Source organism: Blennius ocellaris (genome assembly GCF_963422515.1).
Source record: "Blennius ocellaris genome assembly, chromosome: 2".
In the NCBI taxonomy this organism is placed as follows: domain Eukaryota; kingdom Metazoa; phylum Chordata; class Actinopteri; order Blenniiformes; family Blenniidae; genus Blennius; species Blennius ocellaris.
The window spans coordinates 2,792,326-2,806,399 of NC_137651.1; the positions used below are offsets into that span (position 1 = coordinate 2,792,326).

The following is a 14,074-nucleotide window of genomic DNA, read 5'->3' on the forward strand; positions in this document are numbered from 1 at the left end:
CCAGCAGGTAAAGTTGGCTGCTGATTGTTCCATTTCCCCAGAAGGAGCCCCTCACACTTGGCCCAGTTCACCTTGGCTGAGGAGGCCTTCTCATATAGGGTGAGTTTATTCTGTAGGGTCTGGATGTCTGCTGTGTGGGTTATAAAAACTGTTATGTCATCAGCATAAGCTGATAACACCACAGTTCTCCCACTTCCTGGGATTGGTAGGCCTGGTAGACTGCTCCTGAGCTGAACCAAAAGGGGCTCGATGGCGATGCTGTACAGCATCCCGGACAGGGGACAGCCCTGCCGGATACCCCTCTGAACAGGGGCCGGTCGGCTCAGACCCCCTCCAACTTTCAGCAATACAGTGGCACCTGTGTAAAGCAGTTTAATTGCAGAAATAAACTTATCTCCAAAACCAAAAGAATGAAGTGTTTTAAATAAATAAATAAAGATGATCAACTCTATCAAAAGCTTTCTCCTGGTTGATGGAGAACAGTCCCACTTGTAGCCCCTCCGAGTGTGAAATGCCAATAGTGTCTCTAATCAAGAAGATATTGTCCATGATGCTCCGCTCTGGGACACAGTATGTTTGTCCCACTGTAATGATGTTGTCCAGACAGTCCCTCAAATCTGTTACCAATACATCTGGCTATTATTTTGGAGTCCGTGCAGAGGAGTGACACTGGCCTCCAGTTCTTTAGAAGGCCCAGATCTCCTTTCTTGGGCAGGAGGGTCAGGACGGCACTCGTGCAGCTTTGGGGCAACAGTTCCGAGTCCAAACAGGAGTTAAAAACTACGAACAGGTCTTCCCCCAGTAAACTCCAAAACCTGGTGTAAAACTCTGTTGGGAGGCCGTCGATCCCGGGAGACCGTCCACAGCTAAGTTGCTGAATTGCCGTGGTTAGCTCCTCAAAGGAGAAACCGGACTCCAGTGATGTTGAGATGGACTCCTCCAGCCGTGGGAGCCCCTCCAGGATCTTGGCCACGTCACCAGCGTCGCATGTCTCTGTGCTGAAGAGGTCTGAATAGAACCTGATGGCCAGCTTCCTCATCTCAGCAGGGTCTGTTGTTATTGTTCCATTGCTATGTTTGAGGTGTGTCATCATATTGTTTGTCCTGGGTTTTCTCTCTAGTTTGAAGAAGTAGCGGGTCGGTGCATCGATTTCTTTAATTGAGGTGATCTGATTTTTTAGTAAAGCCCCTTTTGCTTTCGTATGGAGGAAAGTGTTTAGCGCTTTCTTCCTTTCGTGTAGTGTTGTATTGCCGACAGTCCCTTTAGTGATTTGTTCTTCTAGTGTACTAATTTCCTGTTCTAGTAGATGGAGATGGTTTTTTTGTGTTTGTCTTCTGTGAGCAGTGTACCGCTGGCAAAAGAGTTTAATTTGTGTTTTCCCCACCTCCCACCATTTGGCCAAACTCACAAAGTCCAGTTTCCTCTGTCTCCACTGGGTCCAGAAGACGGCAAAAGCCTGACAAAAGAGAGTGTCCTGAGTGAGCTGGATGTTAAAGGTCCAATATGGAGGAGGCTGTGGGCGTGTTTGTAGAGAGACATCTGTGACAAGGAGGTGGTGGTCAGAGAAACCTACCGGTGTGATGGAGGACTGGACCAGACGGTTATTAAGTGTTCTGTTGATGTAGATCCGGTCCAGTCTGGCTGCACTGACCCTGCTGTCTGTGGCCTTTACCCAGGTGTACTGCCTTACTGAGGGGTGAAGGGTCCTCCAGGTGTCTAAGAGGTCGTTTTCAGTTATGAGGGTGGAAAGGGCGGACACTGATGGTGGGTGTGGTTCCTGTGGGTTCCTGTCAGAGTCTGGATGGGTGGTGCAGTTCCAGTCTCCTCCTATGATTGTGAAAGAGCTGCTGTTAAGTTGTTTTAGTTTATTGTTTAGTTTGTGAAAGAGTCGAACACGGTTGGCCCCGGTGTTATGGGCATAGATGTTAATGAAAATGAACTTGGTTCCTATATTTTTGCCTGCACCACCTGAGCCCTGCCCTGCTCCACCTCGCAGGATGAAATGTCTGCAGGACATAGGCGGGGTGACAATAGCACTGCGACTCCTGCACTGAAACTAGTGCCATGACTGAAGACGGTTTCCCCTCTCCTGCCCAGGAGCCAGTCTCTTTCATTATCAAGAGAGCTGTGCGTCTCCTGGAGGAGGAGGACATCAATTTTCTTGTCCTTGCACAGCTCTGATATTAGTGCTCTCCTTTCTCTGTCTCTCCCTCCGTTCATATTGAGAGTAGCCACCCTGAGAGTCTCCATGAGAAGAGAGAAGAAGAGCAGGACAGTGAACCACCACCAGTTAGAGAAGACCACCTTCAGAATAAGAGCCATGTTACTTGTGTATTTCAGGAAGGAGTCTTCCCTCTCCTTTCCTTCCTCAGTTTTGTCAGGAGTTTCTTTAGCCGGAATCTTTTCTGTTTGCTGAGTTCCTCAGTGCTGGCCTGCTTATTGATTTTTAGCACAGAATTAATAAATTTGTCCACGTCCGAAAAAAAGTCTTTCACGTCTACTGACTGTCGTCCGTAAGTCTCGTCCAGAAAGGGTGTGTGTATGTGTGTGCAAGTTTGCTCAGTGTGTGTTTCAGTCTCTATCAGTCCATTGTCATCAACAGTGTGCGTCTCTTTATTTTTCTTGTCAGTGTTTATTTCCTTGTCATCCTGCAACTTCCTCTTGTTATTTTTTCCTTGTTGTGGAGAGCTGGTTACAGCCTCCACCTCCTCCACCTCCGTTGTTTCTGCCTGTGGCTCTGGCGCCGCCTCGGTGCCCGGGGTCGGAGCCCCTACCCATGACCCAGCGGGAGCGCTGGTACCGGGGGTCGGCCATTCCGACCGTGGTCCACCGGGAGACCCAGGACCCGCAGACTCCGGCCCCGGCCGCGGCGCACCCCACGGTGCCGCCTGCGGAGCGGCAGCAAGCGCAGCGGCTGCTCTCTGTGCGGACACGCCAGACGTTTATGTCCGACGTCCCCGCATTCAAAACACTTGATGCTCCCCGAGCTGGCGTACAGGGTGTAGTACCCGTCTCCGTCCTTCACTTTAAAGGACACCTCCAGCGTCTGTTCCGGGTCATTTAGATATATGAACGCCTGTCGGCGGAGCGACTGGACGTGCTGCAGTTTGTCGTTTTTGCAGTTTAGTTTAATTTCTCTAAAGCCTCCGGAGAACTTCCCGAAACGGGTGAGTTGGTTCTCCAGCAGCTGGTTGGGGAGGAACGGGGGAACCCCGGACACAGTGACCCGGGTGGACGGGACAAACAGCGGGGACACCGGTACATATTGATCCTCCAGGATGATTCCCTGCTCCACCAGTGAGTGAACCATCTTCTCCTCACGGAGAAAAGCCACCACGGCCTTGTTCATCCTGGAGCCATACAAAATATTGATATGACCCACTACGTCCCCTACAGCGAGGAGAACGTCCTCCACAGAGGACCGGGGGTCAGCCACCACCCCAACACCTTGTTTGATGGAGGGAGGAGGCGAGCCCTCCTGCGTCACTCCTCCAACAAAACACTTCACTTACTCACACAAATAACTCTTTTCCTTCAAGGTGATGAATGAACCTCCTCTTACCTTCACATGGAGGAACCAGGGGAGGAGGAACCAGGGGAGGAGAAAACACCGAAGATTCAAGTGCAGAAAACCAGTTTTCACACTCAAACTTTTCCAACGCTCCACACCTGCTCACACCCACACACTCCCAGCATGCACCGAAGAGAGAGAGAGAGAGAGAGAGAGAGAGAGAGAGAGAGAGAGAGAGAGAGAGAGAGAGGAGTGGGGGTGGGGGTGAGCGGAGGCGGTACCAGTAGGAGGGATTTATCCTGATCACTGAATTTGGTATTTGTGAGATACTCACCACCGAGTAGACAGGTAGAGACCGACCGGCACACACACACACACACGCACGCACGCACGCACGCACGCACGCACGCACGCACGCACGCACGCACGCACACACACACACACACACACACACACACACACACACACACACACACACACACACACACACACACTGCAGAGGTCACGGGGGTCACAGCCCGATGCCCCTCATGAAAATGACTTGAACTGGAGGAGAGTGTGTGAGCGCGCATCAGGCGCCGGATGAATGAGAGTAAACGGGCGGAGGGGAGGAGACAGAGGTCTGATGTAAGAATGGAGGAGAGGGGAAAAGGAGGAGCGGGGGAGGAGGAGGAGGAGAGAGAAGAGAGAGGAAAAGGAGGAGGATAGGGAGAGCAAAGAGGGAGGCTAAATAGAGGTGAGAGAAAGAGCGGGGGAGGATGAGGAGGAGTGGGGGGAGAAGGAGAGGATGAGGAGATCAGATTTTGCAGGGTGTCGACTGTCATATAAATCCTCTAATAATCCATCAAAATGACAAAATATAACTTCTTTGTAGTTTCCCCATCGTGAATTCATCCATCCATCCATCCATCCATCCATCCATCCATCCATCCATCCATCCATCCATCCATCCATCCATCCATCCATCTTCTATCCTGCTAAATGCTAAATTCATCCAATCAGCATCGCAGGTCTCTGGGGTTGGAGGCAGGTTAAACCTCGGACTGATCACTTGTCTATCACACACACACACACACACACACACACACACACACACACACACACACACACACACACACACACACACACACACACACACACACACACACACACACACACACACACACACACACACACACACACACACACACACACACCCCACTCTTGATTTTAAGGCGTATAACATTTTCTTGGGATCTAAAAATAGATGAATCAGCATTTACTTCACTTATGTCCAAAGGAAACAAACAGACCAAGAGAGCTTCATAGAAAATGGCTTACAGTGAAGCGACGGACAGAGTTTGAGCTGAATGCATCTCTTGCTGTGAAAAACGGACCAAAAAAAAAGACCCCAGACCAGCAAACCCCCCCCCCCCCCCCCCCCCCCCCCGAGACGGAGTGTAAACCTAAAGAGTTTCTCCTCAGAGGAGAGGAACGCATCAATACAGAATACAACCAAGAAACTGGATTTCATAACTAATGCTATTAGGTTCCTTCAACTTAATTTTTTTTTATTGTACAGGGTGTGTTGTTTTTTTTTGCCTCAGACATAATCCCATAACTCTGATGATAATTCTGATGATAATTCTGATGATAATCACTATAATTTCCACTAATGAGCGTCTCTGCCGTCCACACCTCAGAGCTGAGCCATGTTAAAAAGAAAGACACATTTTCGGGATCCTAAAGCGCCGTGCCGTGTGGGTGCCCAGATAAAAATGGTGTGTTTAAAATACATTTTTACATATATTCTGAAATGGACTGCAACACAGGACTGTCATATCCCAAATTTGACTAAAGGGGAATAGAACAGAGAACATAGATGTTTCTCAAGGTTTTACCATTTAGTGATTAAAATGCACTTATTGCACATCACTGAATGCAGACCTGCAAACCTGCATGTACATCATTATTTTCACATTTAAAAAACATAACGTGCATATTTCGTTTTTTGTGTTAATATCAGACTGTCGTTCATTCTGCTGTGACAAGCACTGTGGACTTTTAAGCACAATTAAAGAAAAAAGTGTCGCCCATGTTGAGTCCACCTTCAGGTATTACTGGAAGTCCATTCTATTATCTAGATCAGTGTTTTTCAACCTTTTGCAGCCTATAGTAACAATATAAAGTCATTCTCGTCAAAGTTTTATCAACAGGAATCAAATAAATACAGAAAAAAAGAATTTCCCAGTTTCTTTTTTTAAATTTTGACTCCCTCAGTGTGAAACCTGGACCTGATGGATGAAGAGCTGAGATCCTGGTTCACATTCTTCCTTTTTAAAAACTTCTCCATCACTGCCACTGACACAGTACTTTGATACAAGATGGGAGCAGGAGGTGGAGATTAACCAGACTGACGTTTGTTAAGTTTAAATTTCAACGGCAAAGTTCTGTGCTGCCATCAATAATACATTCAAACCATTTAGAAACAAGCCGGAAGAAGAAGACACTTTACAGAATCAAAAGCAGATGCAGTAACCTGTCCAAGTCTTTAGTTTTATGTTGGTGACAGTGGCTGCGAGAATCAGGTTTCACGAGAAGGTTTCAATCACATTGGAGGTTAGAAATCAGAGTTTTCAACAAAGAAATAATTCCTTCTGTGAGCTTAAGAGCAAGAATACGCTTAAACTCTGGAAAAAAAAACGAGTTTCGTATTTACAACATTGACAGAAGAATTCATTTAAATGGCAGGCTGACACTAAAGTAATGGATCATTTGACTTAATTGAGAGGCAGGAGAAGAAGAAGCCACTGTGAGGACAGCTACATGAAGACGTGTGTTGATCGAAACATGAAGCAGACGAGAGATGAAACAGTACAACCTGATGATTTGGTGTCAAAGGCCCAATCCCAATTCAATTTTGTACCCCTCCCCCTTAGCCCTCCACCTCCGCCTTCCTTGTTTGCTCGGGGGTCCCTGTTTTCAAAACACCATATTAGAAGACTTTGGAGCTCTACAGTGTAATAATAAAATGTTATAAACACCGTCTCTAAGAAACAAATACACACGGAAGCTCCATATGGCAGGACTACTGCCGTTCTTACTAGTATAAAACACAACAGGTTTATATAACTTTAGAAGCGTCTATATGTGAAATGCGCGTCCTTCGGCGCCATGTCCTCCTACCCCTCTGTTTAAAGTGTGCATCTGGAAACGCTCCGTTTCGAGGGGTGAATAGCCCTTCCCCTCACCCCTCCGCCTCTGCACAGTAGAGAAATGGGACACCCCTCACACTCTTGTGAATGTGCAATTCAAAGGGGAAGGGGTAAGGGGTAGGGCTAAGGGGGAGAATTGGGATTGGCCCAAAGTCTGTGTGTGAGGGGAGAGCAGCCTGACCTGAAGAGACCAACACACCCTGCCAGCTGAGAGCTCAGGTTCCTACACACTGACGCAGGCTCGCTCACACACTGTAAACCACACACACACACACACACACACACACACACACACACACACACACACACACACACACACACACACACACACACACACACACACACACACACACACACACACACACACACACACACACACACACACACACACACACTCTTCCCCCTTTGAATTAGTGATGAGGAAGTGTGCTGCTGAATAATTCAGCGAAGGCAAAGAGAGAAAGTTGCAGAAACTAAAACAAGGCTAGTGGCGGAGGAAGGAGCCGGTGACTCTGCAGGAAAGAGAGCGAGCCGGCGGTCACGTGACTGCACTCACATGGCGCCACGGCATTGCCGGCACTTTTTTTTTATTTTTATTTTTTAATTCCTTTATGGTGTTTCGCACAACAGATAGAAAACAACTTTAAGTAGGCAGCATATAACATTCTTACGAAGTTGTACACCCCACGGTGGGAGAGCAGTTTGTACTCTTGCCTCACGGCGATAAAAATCTCCTGTTCGATTCCACGCTGCGCGGAGCCTTTCCTGCATTTTGAGTTTGCACGATTCCACTCAAGGGTTTAAAAATTAAGCTCCTGTAGCCGCAACCAAACATTTGATCTTGTTTTGTTGTTTTTTTCCCCCCCACTTGCACGACTTCTTCATCACTCTTCACAGCCTCTTTCGTAACCGTTGTGTGTTGCCCATGGCAACCACCAACACCACAATGGGGGATAACCAGGTTGTGTTCACGCTATCACTGTTGTGGCTGTTACAAACTAAATCTTCTGCTTCTTGTTTTCCGGTTGGAGTTAAAGTCCTAGTGAAATGAAAATTCGACCTCCAAAACACTGGCTGTCGCTTCTAGGGATATTTTTTTATGCTAACTGGCTGAAGGGTAAAATGTTAAAACACGGCAATCTGCGAGAAAATAGCCGATAAACGTTGGTATTTCCTCTGCTGGGCGGAGCTTCTGACAATAATAGAGTGATGTCACTGGTTGTGCACACGCCCAAGTTGTGTTTACATTATGGAGGATCAGAGTTTTGACCACGAAGAGGCTGAATTTAACCATATTTCATCATCATCATCACTTCAAACCCAGTGATTGATGAAGAAGACACAGAATGAGTCGTTCTGCCATCGGTGACCCCGTCTGGAACATGTTTGAGGAAGCAGAAGACGCTTCGTCCACCATTCGTCCTCGTCTCCTCGCCTCAGCAGCCGCCAGTTTTCACCTTTGAGGATTTGAGGCTCCTGACTTTTGGCAGAACGGCTTCCTGGATCATGTCGAAGCGCTTTTCCCACTGCGGAATCACCGAACATGAGTCCAGGTATTACTTGATCGTCTACTAGCCGCCCGAGCTAGCGGCTAGCCGCTCTCGGGTCTCTTCCAGGCTCAATCTTTCGTCAAGGCTCATAAAACGCCGACTATAACTTCAAAACACTGTAAAAACTTGGATATTTAAGAGGGAAACAAGCCGATATAAACACAACAGATGGAGATCTGCACAACTCTTGACGTCACGCTCACGAAGAAGGATTCCCCCGACTTCCTCGGCTGGAGATTCAAAATTCAAATAACTTTGTTATGCGACAACAGTGGTGGAGCAGAGTCGGAGGAACCTTAGAAGTAGAACCCCAACTATCGTTTTTTGCAAAGTAGTGTTTTACATTTCACTAGGCCTTTAAGTTGTATAAGAGGCAAAAAAATAAAAGATGGTGAAACGACATCCCTGGGACTCGTGTAGCATACGAGGTATCCTGAGAGGATTGATCCCATTTCCCTAAACGAAAAAAACGTGGACACGTGTCTCCTGTGGTTGAAGCTGAGTGGCAGAAGCCACAAACTCGACACGACAACGACAATCAAGGACGTCTCCGTGTGTTCCAAAGCACGGCAATGTCATATAACATCAGTCACACTCGCGTCTCCGTGGTTTTTGGCCTCTGCTCTTTTTGCTTTCATTGACAATTTTCCCACCAAGAATGGGGAAAAAACAAACAAACCACAAGTCATTTCTATTTAACAAAAAAAAAGGGTGTGTTTCCTACCTCGTGACAGTCCTGCAGGAACCTCTGAAGTCCCCACTGGGTGTTGAGTCTGTCCAGCCACTGCTGAGCCAGCTCTCTGTTCTGGTTTCCCCTGACGGGATCACAAGTCACACTTTAGTTCACAATAACTCTCCAAAAAACCCCAATGACAACAATGAGGTTTATTCTTTGTTTCTCTTCAGTAATTCAACTTGTGCTTAAATGATGTGTTTTCAACAAAGCTGCCTAATCATTTTAAAACTTTCTTCCTGGGAAGAGATGTTCACATCCTTGGAAACCTGAATAAATATTTATTTAGATTAATGGAAACAGCAGCAAAGAAAAACATCACAAGAAGATGGACAAACCCTGAGCCCCCCACAGTGAGTGAATGGATAGACACAGTGAACGAAATATATCAAATGGAAAAAATGACATATTCACTTAATTAACAAATGGACAAATTGACAATGATGTGGGCACGATGGGTCTCTTTTAGGGACGGGATGAGCAATATTGAAAATAGGACTGACTGACAAAAAACACAGGTTGTCTCCGTCATAGCGATAGGAAACAGTGAGCCTGCCGACAGTACCTGAAGGGAAACACCTTTACAAGTATCAGAATGTCTCCCCAGAAAAATGTAGAACTTTGTATTTTTGTATTTTATTTTTATACATCCCTGTTTTTGTAAAAAAAAAAAAAATATTGAGTATTGAGATCTTGTTGTATTCAAATGCATCAATGTTATGATTGTTTTACATTCGTGATGCACAGCAACAAATATCATTTTCTAATGCATGTATGTATATATGCATTGTGATACTCTGAAAATAAAAAAATAAAAAAATAAATGATGTGTTTTCTCACTGGATTTAGTTTTTTTTGGGAACAGAAACTTTATTTGATTTAATACATGAAGTCAGCAGCCCGGCTCTTAGCGACTGATATTGTTTTTTCCATTTGTGGCCCCTTGGGGAAAAAAAAAAGGTTCGCACTCTGCCGTGTTAAAGAATATTAATTCAAGTAATTATGATAAGACAATTCATTGAAGGACCAGAAACCTGCCAGTGGAGAGAACAGCGATGCATGATGTTCATTTATCAGTCCACGTGGAAATAAATAGCTCATGTGTTAATTTATGGAAATTTTATTCGAAAAAACCATATGGTTCTATTTATCGCTATTGTGACACACACACACACACACACACACACACACACACACACACACACACACACACACACACACACACACACACACACACACACACACACACACACACACACACACACACACACACACACTCTATCATAAAGATTTCATGCTCTGCCCTCAGCTCTGTTTTCACTCTTTTGTTTCATTTATATAAATATAGAAGACTCTATTCTTCCTGGTTCACCCTCTTTATTGGTGGCGGCTGTATTGTGTCTGAGCAGCTGCTGAGATTTTCTGCGCTTTATAATTAAATCAACCTATAGCTTTAGCTGGCTGTTGATGGAGAGCGGACGATTGAACAGAAATACTTTATTATTCCTTTATTATTCCTATTTAGATACATTACTGGTTTTCTTCTTAATTCAACATATCAATCTATCAATCTATCTATCTATCTATCTAGCTATCAATCTGTCTCTCAATCTATCTATCTATCTATTTATCTATCCATCTATCTATCTATCTATCTATCTATCTGAAGACTGAAGGTATCGAGACATTGTCATGGTCACTGTGGACAAAATAATAAATCCAGGAGTGTCTTTACAAAATAATATAGTTATAAATGTTAAATGCACTTTTAAATAGATTTTCGTCAGAGCCTGATATGTAACAACGACTCAAATAGTTATAAAATATATTGTAATAAAACCTGAAATGTAATGTAATAACTGGTCAATGATGCAAAACGTTTCAACAATCATTTACATGTGATTGTGATATGTTTGATGCTTATACAGTATTTTGCACTGACGATTGGTGAAATTGATTTTTTGATTTTAAATGACTTGGCTCACAGCAGTCACACATAAATACCATAAACTCTAAATAGATAATAGGTAAAAACGAATAGTCCAAACGTAAAGATCTCATGCTTTTTAGTGTTATTCACATTAAAGCAGTTCAGGTCCAAGCCATAAATCACTTACTCACTTTATGATATAGTAAAATTATTACAATATCAGGGGAAAATATGCAACATTATTATCATTTATTTTTTTTAATGATCAGTTTTGGGCGCAGGGTCTTGTTACATTATTGACCAGTTATTACATTTCAGGTTTTTACTACGTTTTATATTCTAACAATTTTGGGCTGTAACAAGCCAGCCTTTACATTTTCACTGTGCTTCAAAAGAAACGTCCACATTTGACCTCTTTACATGTCTCGTTCAGCGTCTCATGCGTTCATATATGGTAAATATTTTTCAAGTGATTGTCAATTGAAACTCAACTTTTAATAATTTTTTGAGACAAAATCAGCTTCTGCTTGGGAGCTTTCTACTGTGTGTGTGTGTGTGTGTGTGTGTGTGTGTGTGTGTGTGTGTGTGTGTGTGTGTGTGTGTGTGTGTGTGTGTGTGTGTGTGTGTGTGTGTGTGTGTGTGTGTGTGTGTGTGTGTGTGTGTGTGTGTGTGTGTGTGTGTGTGTGTGTGTGTGTTACCTGTTGGCGAGGGTGTCGATGCGCTCCCTGATGCGTTCAGAGTAGATGTTGTTCTGGCTGATCAGACTCTCCCCGGCCTCGATCACGGCCTTGATGCGGTGCAGGTTGAGCTCCATGGCCGTGGTGAAGTCTTTGTGTTTCTTTATGGCGGCTTCCACCGTCTCCACCGTGGCGGGCAGCTCCACGTGGGCCAGGGCCGACTCCTGCAGGGACCAGGGCCGACGGCCATTAGTACTTTTACCAAGGAACTCAAAGCAGAAAGCAAGGTACCAATGATTTTTTTTTTTTGTGTGTGTGTGACAATTTGATGTCCGTCACCAGTTACTCTTTGAGAACTGGTGATATTTCAGTGCTTTTTGGCTCTATAATCTGATGTTAGAGGAGGAAGATGCTCTATAATCTGGTGTTAGAGGAGGAAGATGCTCTATAATCTGATGTTAGAGGAGGAAGATGCTCTATAATCTGGTGTTAGAGGAGGAAGATGCTCTATAATCTGATGTTAGAGGAGGAAGATGCTCTATAATCTGATGTTAGTGGAGGAAGATGGTCTATAATCTGATGTTAGAGGAGGAAGACGCTCTATAATCTGATGTTAGAGGAGGAAGACGCTCTATAATCTGATGTTAGAGGGGGAAGAGGCTCTATAATCTTATGTTAGGAGGAAGATGCTCTATAATCTGATGCTAGAGGAGGAAGACGCTCTATAATCTGATGTTAGAGGAGGAAGACGCTCTATAATCTGATGTTAGAGGAGGAAGACGCTCTATAATCTGATGTTAGAGGAGGAAGACGCTCTATAATCTGATGTTAGGAGGAAGATGCTCTATAGTCTGATGTTAGAGGAGGAAGATGCTCTATAGTCTGATGTTAGAGGAGGAAGATGCTCTATAATCTGATGTTAGAGGAGGAAGATTCTCTATAATCTGATGTCAGAGGGGGAAGATGCTCTATAATCTGATGTTAGAGGAGGAAGATGCTCTATAATATGATGTTAGTGGAGGAAGCTGCTCTATAATCTGGTGTTAGTGGAGGAAGATGCGCTATAATCTGATGTTAGTGGAGGAAGATGCTCTATAATCTGATGTTAGAGGAGGAAGATGCTCTATAATCTGATGTTAGAGGAGGAAGATGCTCTATAATCTGATGTTAGTGGAAGAAGATGTTCTATAATCTGATGTTAGAGGAGGAAGATGCTCTATAATCTGATGTTAGTGGAGGAAGATGCTCTATAATCTGATGTTAGAGGAGGAAGATGCTCTATAATCTGATGTTAGTGGAGGAAGATGGTCTATAATCTGATGTTAGAGGAGGAAGACGCTCTATAATCTGATGTTAGAGGAGGAAGACGCTCTATAATCTGATGTTAGAGGGGGAAGAGGCTCTATAATCTTATGTTAGGAGGAAGATGCTCTATAATCTGATGCTAGAGGAGGAAGACGCTCTATAATCTGATGTTAGAGGAGGAAGACGCTCTATAATCTGATGTTAGAGGAGGAAGACGCTCTATAATCTGATGTTAGAGGAGGAAGACGCTCTATAATCTGATGTTAGGAGGAAGATGCTCTATAGTCTGATGTTAGAGGAGGAAGATGCTCTATAGTCTGATGTTAGAGGAGGAAGATGCTCTATAATCTGATGTTAGAGGAGGAAGATTCTCTATAATCTGATGTCAGAGGGGGAAGATGCTCTATAATCTGATGTTAGAGGAGGAAGATGCTCTATAATCTGATGTTAGAGGAGGAAGGTGCTGAACAATTGTGAAATCACTTGAAAAGACAAGAAAGAAATAAAGTCAAATGTCAAACACAATGTCTAAACACAGCGAAAACAACTAGAAATGGCATTAGCATGAAAAAAAAGTTCAAACCACGAAATAATCTCCAGAATGAGATTCCCAATGTTCTGAATCTTAGTCATGAAACATCAGATACGTTCTCCTCCTTTTCAAGGTCAAATATTGCGTCTCTAAACTAATCATGCGTGGTAGAAAGTGAGTCAAAGCATCTGGTTTGGTCATTGAGGCTGCAGAGTGTTAATGCTGAAGCCACTGACAGTGAGACGTGACAGGAGTTACATGAAACAGTTACTGTCACAACCACAGTGTTTACAGTTTGATAACTGATGCTTAATCAAGCAACAGTGGAGATGAAGAAGCATTACTCTTGGAAGAAAAAAAAACAAAAATTTTTTTTTTTTGCCCTGTCAGCTTCTTAAGAGCCAGAAATATCAGGTGGCTTTGAGAGCGAAGTCCTAGTGAAATGAATATTCGACCTCCAAAACACTCTGGCTGTCGCTTCTAGGGATATTTTTTATGCTAACTGGCCGAAGGGTAAAATGTTAAAACACGGCAATCTGTGAGAAAATAGCCGATAAACGTTGGTATTTCCTCTGCTGGGCGGAGCTTCTGACAATAATAGAGTGATGTCACTGGTTGTGCACACGCCCAAGTTGTGTTTAC

At 44.3% G+C, this 14,074-nt stretch overlaps 1 protein-coding gene across 1 annotated transcript in view; it reads right to left on the reverse strand.

Moving 5' to 3' along the window:
• Nucleotides 1-14,074, reverse strand: part of sptbn4b (spectrin, beta, non-erythrocytic 4b) — a gene marked incomplete at its 3' end in the record, with an annotated part of 130,562 nt that overhangs the window by 56,643 nt on the left and 59,845 nt on the right. Inside the window, exons 23-24 of the mRNA XM_080505456.1 lie at nt 11,617-11,819; nt 8,980-9,070 (exon numbers count right to left, since the gene is read on the reverse strand). Coding sequence (XP_080361582.1) covers nt 8,980-9,070; nt 11,617-11,819 — 294 coding nt within the window. The remainder of the gene's footprint in view (nt 1-8,979; nt 9,071-11,616; nt 11,820-14,074) is intronic.